The sequence below is a fragment of the Bactrocera tryoni genome, chromosome 4 (assembly GCF_016617805.1).
Source record: "Bactrocera tryoni isolate S06 chromosome 4, CSIRO_BtryS06_freeze2, whole genome shotgun sequence".
Taxonomy (NCBI): domain Eukaryota; kingdom Metazoa; phylum Arthropoda; class Insecta; order Diptera; family Tephritidae; genus Bactrocera; species Bactrocera tryoni.
Window position 1 is genome coordinate 3,574,663 of NC_052502.1, and position 7,371 is coordinate 3,582,033.

General features: G+C 31.9%; 1 protein-coding gene across 2 annotated transcripts; it reads left to right on the plus strand.

The window, feature by feature from the left end:
• Positions 1-117: 117 nt before the first annotated feature.
• On the plus strand, positions 118-5,243 carry LOC120776084 (C-mannosyltransferase dpy-19 homolog). Of its 2 annotated transcripts, none has more exons than XM_040106558.1 (9): positions 118-472; positions 536-797; positions 858-1,061; positions 1,132-1,324; positions 1,409-2,809; positions 2,881-2,989; positions 3,050-3,134; positions 3,524-3,649; positions 3,728-5,243. In XM_040106558.1, the coding sequence occupies exons 1-9, from the start codon at positions 439-441 to the stop codon at positions 3,930-3,932; spliced, it is 2,619 nt and encodes an 872-aa protein (XP_039962492.1). In that variant the 5' UTR covers positions 118-438; the 3' UTR covers positions 3,933-5,243. The 2 variants fall into 2 exon arrangements, with proteins under 2 accessions (XP_039962492.1, XP_039962491.1); XM_040106557.1 differs by having other exon boundaries at positions 119-379.
• Positions 5,244-7,371: the final 2,128 nt, after the last annotated feature.

A 7,371-nucleotide genomic window follows, 5' to 3' on the forward strand; every position in this document is an offset into this window, starting at 1 on the left:
AGTAAAACATTTGTACTACCAAACATAGCACTATGAGTTGACCTTATAGTTGTGTTACATTTTGGCTGACATTCACTGTCATTAATTCTACATCAGCTGATTTTGTTTCTTCGGAAGAGGCAAATTAAATGCAAATAAGCAATAATAGAAAAGTTATTTAGCCGGATAAATTATATATTATTTTTTCTTTTATATTAAATTTAAAACGTAAATTGACAGGCGATATAGCAAAAATTGTGTCCATAAATAATAAATGAAACCCATAATGATTTGGAACTGAAGTTTTAAGTCCAATTAGTGTGTTATCAAATAATAATAATACTAATAATAATAATGAAAGAACAAAAATTGTTACTTATCCTTTCGCAGTCGTTAATTGGTTAGTAAAGTGGTTCCACATCAGATACATCTATTGTGCTTTTCGATCGTCATACTTAGATGATTTTGGAGAATATCGTATTAACGCATATATGTATATAAATATATTAATTTTTACCTAATTATTTGTTTAAAATGATATGGTCAATTTGTATAGGTACCGGCTTTTTCTTTTTGTATGTTCAACATGTGCGTTCAATATTTGAGTCCCGCACAAATATAGCATATTTAACACAATTAGAACGGGAGTCTTTGTTGCGGCGGGAGGACTCGCTTTATTATTCATTTTATAAGACACTTACAGAGGAAGCAGACTTTTGGAGTGGTTACGATAAATTAACCAACTTAACTGGCATCGAGCATCCACAAAATGTGAATGTAATACAAAGGTTCCATGTGTTACCAGAATTGGCAATAGGGTATATATACCAAAAAAGTAAATGTATATCGCTGCTAATAAAAATAAAATATATTTGTAGATATCTCTATCATTTGCTAAGGCGATATGCTTTCACAGAAAACTTTCCAATATTTAGTTGTTGGCGGAGCTACGATGTTCGTTTGCCTTTGGAGCATCGTCATTGCGACGGCATTGGACAGCCCATGCAGTTTTACTTGGAATGCGTATGGCTTCTTGGCGGGGTCACTGTACTAGTTATTTATATATATGGAACATTACTGAGGTAAAAGCTTAAATAAGAAATCTTTCGCAATGGGTAAATAAATATATATGTATGTTTTTTATGATTTTAGTGAAAATATATTTGGTGGTATTTACGCAGTGGTTTCCTATGTTATGTTCCACAGTTTTGCTTCCAAGATCTACGAATCCCCTATGGCACGTGAAAATTTTGCATTCCCAATTATTTTCATGCAAATGTTTTACCTTTGTTTGTGTATTGATCGCATCACGGAACGCAAGGCGTATCACAAGCGGCTTTTTATAGTAAGATACATATATTTTTTATTAAGCTTTTATAGTTTTCATTAATATTTGATTACTTGTGATATTTATAAATATACTTTACAGACCATCAAATTGACGCTGTTGACAGCTCTTGCTCTTCTCTGTTGGCAATTTTCTTCTGTTATTTTTGCAACGCAGATCCTTATTATGATGGCTCCTTGGACGCCAAGTTCAATATCTGAGGTGGTTTCTAGTACTTTTACGATTGATTATGCGATCTCGCAACTTATTGCCACATCACTAGCTTACTACTGTTCCTTTAGCAACAAGAAATATATTTTCGCCTGGCATATTGGTCCAGCAATTGGACTTCTATTTCTCAGTATAGAGCGGCAAGTCAAACCTCAAACTCCTAATAGTGGCATTTCGTTCAAAACCATTTGGGCGGGGTTATTAGCGGCCATTAGTGTACAAGGAACTTTATATGATATGTTGGAGAGAACAGGATTCGCACGTTCAATTGACAACGGGTTCGCCTTATATCGTGATTTAATAGTGCAATGGGGCTTCCAGGCAAAAGTGAGTTTCTCTACCAGTCTTGCGGCCTGCAATCCAGCTTATCAGAATTTGAATATTGGCCATTTGTGGGAGCTCATAAAGACTCTAATTGTGAAGCCCTATTGTATGTACGGTGTCGTGATGTTGGCGAAGTTTTTTCGCAAGTGGCGTAAGGGTAGTGAAAAAAAAAATCCCAGTAAAGATAATGTGGAACGAGCCAAAAAATATGTGCTCGAGGATTTTTTGGAAGAAAACCACATATCAATGGGTGATATGTCAAATAAAGAGACGGAGAACGATTTAAATGAATGTCTTAAGTTACTGAAAGATTGTAACTATGATTACAATCGCTATAAACAAGAGAAAACTAAGTCGAAGAACAATAAAGTCATTGAACACGAAGAGTTTATGAATAACATAAAATTATTAAAAGAGCAGATTAAAGAAGGTACTCGAAATATTTCTAAAATTAACCATTCTGAGAATTCAGAAAAGCAAGAAGAAGAACTTACTGATGGAAATGTAAAACCGTCCATAAGTGAGGATAAAGCAACAATAAAGAGTGATTCGATTCCAGCAGCACCAAACGTGGAAATAAATGATTCTGAGAATGATACGAATAACGACACTTTTACTGATAGTAGTGGTATGCTGAGTGGTATAAAAAGTGGCGATGGTAATAAAAACACACGACGTACACGGCTTAAAAGCTCGGACTACGAAGCTTCCAAAGCTGACTATCATAGCGATATTACCGGATTCCACTATGTCTACAGCTTTGTACAAATGGCCGTTTTTACCGCCTTAGGGCTTAGTATAAAAAAGTTATTCTTCCTTTGTTTCACTCAAGGTTGTGTTATTGCGCCGACAATATGTTCCAAGTTTTGGTATCGCAAACAACGCAATATATTTTGGGCAGTATCATTGGCGGTTTTTTTAACCAGCATGGTTAATCCCGGTTTAGTTGTAAGTATTAACTAGAGCGAGATCTATCTATTTAAAATCCTTTTTATTTTTCATCTGTGAAACTATTTTAGAATATACGTGAAGAATACTTTCCTACACGCCCAGGACATGCTAGTGATGATTTGGATAGCATGTTGGAATGGATCAAAATTAATACTGAGCGCGACGCTGTTTTTGCAGGTTTCACTCAATAACTACAATTTTCTCACAATGCCTTTATTGCCATTTTGAAAATTACAGGTCCAGTAGAAATTATTGGCACGGTGCATTTAGTTACTAGACGACCGATTGTAAACCACGCCCACTTGGAAATACGTCACATCCAGTAATTATATATAATAAATTTTAGATTTTGCGTTGACATTAGAATACCGAATTTAGATATAATAGAATGAGAAAATATGCATTTCAAACCAGAGTGCAATACATAACAGCATAAATTGAGTTGCGCCCCTCTCTTGCACCATATGTGGTTGTGACTAAGGGATTGTATCTGTTCTAAAAACATGATGTAATAATATACGTGATTTCATTTCGAATTCACTATTGGCGGACTATATTGAAGATAAAATTCGAAAAGGCCCAGTATCTTTAAATGCCTAAAAAGCTTTCCATGCAAAACATATTTAAATGTTTCTGTTCTATATAATGCCCATAATATTCAAGTGTTAAATCGTTACTTACTTTTTTATTAATTTTTTATTTAATTTGCAGTGAACGCACCGAACATGTCTACTCAGTGTTCAGCCGTCAACAGTCATCAGATATTTACAATCAATACTCACAACTTAAAGTGCAGTATTTAATTATATCGCTTCAGGACTGCAGCAATGAAATTCGGTGCGTAAATTTTACGATATTTACATAGTTTTTATATCTGTATAAAAATATTTATTTGTGCTACTTTATATATTTTAGTGATGAATGTGACCTACTTTCGATTTGGGATGATCTGCAACCGTCAAATCGCAAATATCCGCAATTTTGTTCGGAATTGGCAAACAAGAATATACCCAGCTTCTTGAAAGTATTCTCTAATGATTATTACGGTATTATTAAGATGTTTTCGCAGAGTGTACAAATTAATTTGAAGCTTAGTAAGATGCCCGAAAAAGTAATGTAGCCAAGTAGTCAAACTTGCTTCGATTGTAACTGAGGCATTGGTAGGAAAAGTGGCCAAGAATTTAAAATGTCAATTACATTATTTTATTTATATACAAAGTTTCATGTTACGTTCATATTTTATAATTATTGTAATTTTGACAAGAGACATTTTAAGCCTCGATATATTACGATTGAACATCGATTTTGCTGTATTTAATAGTTGTCGTTAAATGAAAATAATTTTAAGAAATACAAATACAAACGACTCTGACCAACTTATGTAGATGTTCTAATGTATATATGTACATACATACATACATATGAGAATATGAAAAGTGTAGAAAGCTACAAAATGAGCAATACCTACACATTTTTAGTTCAATTTGAAACATCGAGCAGATATAAATATTGAAGTTTGTTCTTTTTTTCATGAAAGTTTTGAATCGTAATTTTTTTCCTTTATAACACCTAATGCCGAGTTTACTGAATTTTATATAGACTGCCCTCTTGCATTCCATTTCTGGCTTATTTGTATTACCTGCAATTAAAAAAAATATATGGGAAAAACTAAGTTTAAAAGTTTGAAATTAGCGACCTTTATTAATTTGCATGAGAAAGTGGCCTCTATGTTACCTTGTATGTATATATGTACATATTCATATCTGTATTTGAGATATTCGGTTGGTAATTAATTACAACTCTTGTCCATGAAAGCATTGCAGACAACCGTTTTGCAAGCGTAATGTTTATTCTTAAATGAAACATTTCACATGCAGTAAGGCAATCATAGTTTTTGTTTTAATTAAGAGCTAATGTCGGATTTAGGAAATGTGCTAAGCGTTTAAGACGCATAAGATAATACATTTTGTTAAAAAAAGAAAATAATGTTGTGTACATATAGGCTGTTTCTCTATGTAATTTAAAATACTGAATTTTAAGGATAAAGAGACTGCTTCCATGTCTCAACTACCAAACCTAATGCGCGAGAAATATTGTAATAAATTGTATTATTTTTAGTTACATATTTCTTAATTTTTCATATTACAGTTTAAAAATTGATCTTATAGTATTCATTTATTCTTATTTTTCTTCAGTGTTTATTTTTTTACTTCAAGGAGACTAGTAAATAACGTACTGTTTCATACTATTCGACTAACCATCCTAACAGCTGCAATTTAATAACATTGTGGGCATATGTGTTGTAGCGGATTAGGAGGCCAATGCAAAAAAAATAGATATTACTTTCATTATAATTGTGTTGGTTCGTAAAATGTGATTTACTATATTTATAAATAAAGGTATCAAAATAAATAATTTCTTAAACGCTTAATGTGGCTTTATGGTCTTTATACATATAAAAACACACTTTTCAAATATCTCGACTTAACTTGTACACCATCATTTTATCTGCATTAAATTTGATTCCAAATAATGAATCCATTCGATTGATTTTCAATGTACATCGTATTTTTCTATTTGTATACGGCCCATTGAAAATTAACATTTTTAATTACTCCTACACTTGTCAGATCAACCACAGGAACAGAGATCTCCATATCCTGATGTATATATGTATGTGTATATTTGGGGGAGGTGTCTTTATATATTAAATTGGTTTTTGTGGGAGCATAAATATGATTTGAATTTTAATTGTTTATCAATACAGCTCTATGTTTCCTCAAACAATTTATATCTGCAAAAGTATAAAAACTATAAAAAAAGGCAGGCGAAATAAGCAATTAACGAAAGTGTTATATGTTAAGGGTCACTAAAGCAATCGTTTTTTTTGTGTTGAGTTGGTAACTCTACTTACTAATGGAAATGTAATAGTATTTGATAAAAAAACATGTTTAACTTACCCTTTGCTTAAGTATTATTTTCTATTGAAATGCTGGTTGATAAAGTATAAAAATACTTTGAATCTTCGCTTTATTTTATTTGTATAAATTTATTTTATTACAGTTAATTTGCGACATTTACATATAGAAATACCTAAAAGCTTTTAATGTTCGAAGCATATTCAGCGGTGTTTCGGTATACTTTGGGGGCTTTTATCAACTAACATACGGCGCGTTTTCCACTATATATGCATCTATATATACATATTTGTGTATGTATTTTATATTAGGGTTAACCGTAAATCATAAATTATACATTTGTCTCAATGATTGCTTTTAAATTATAATAACAAAGTAGTTATTTAAGACTTTATAATATACGCACACAAAGGCGTGTATGAATCAAGCGTCATTGCATTTAAATACCTATGTATGTATGTATGTATGTGTATGTCGCAATAAAAATTCGCTGCTTTATTTCTAAAAATTAATATTTACACAAAAGCATACGTGTTTGCATTTACTATTCGGTTGTTTTTTATTAATAGTATTTAATAATTTTCTACATTTCTTTTTTGTATAATTGCAATTTGAAGGCGTTTTGATCACTAAATTTAATGCGGCTCTTATTTGAATGCTTTTAGTTTTCCCACGCTGTGGTTGTTGTGCTTGTTGTTTTTCGTATAATCGTATAACTACCTTTACACATATGTATGTATGTTTGTATGAATGTGTGTTCAATTGTATATGTATGTCCTCTCAAATAGAGGATGTTTCTTCAACTGGAGTCAAATCAATTTTAATAAATAATTAAGAACAGATCTCCATATGTTGGATGGCATCAAGGCACGAACCACAGATGGGAAGAGAAGCAACTAATTGACAAGTGGGATAACTCAGTGAAGAAGTCGGATAATTGCGTTTGTGTTATAAGTAACATTTATGAGATATGGGCATGGTTGGGCAGTTAAGCGCCAAGTATCCCAGAGTTATGTACCATGTAAAAGAAAGATGTTGGAAAAACGGAGATAACGATATATTGGGTAGTCAAAAAAGTCTTTTCGTATTTTGTCAATAGATGTTGTTGCAGTAGTAAATCTCCAGTGCTACCAATCACATTGTGTTAAACCATCCGTTCTAGAAATTTTGAAATTTCTATTTACACTGATGAAAGTTTTACGTTGATGGAATAATGTCTCTAGCGGAAAAATGACAAAAAGTGGTCGACCAAGATGGCACATACTATTTGCTTATTTATTTATTATTATAAATATAAAAAAATAAGTTAAAATTTGATTACTTAGAAATACGAAAAGACTTTTTCGACTATTCAATATAAAGAAATCAACCATTCAATCAATCTGCCATCATATCACATTTTAGTGTCGAATGGTTGGATATTTTTAATAGATTTTCAGACAGATATTTGATTTGGACAATTAGTAATTATGACCCGGATTTATTGAAGGTATTTGACTACTATAATAGAGCTTTCAGACTGCTCATTACATCAGACAATTACCACATATAAGTAGACAATTTGGCAATTTTTGCTAATCGCTACAATTATTTGATTGTCATGAAATAAAGAAACAGAATGTGCCATGAAGGGAAGACAAA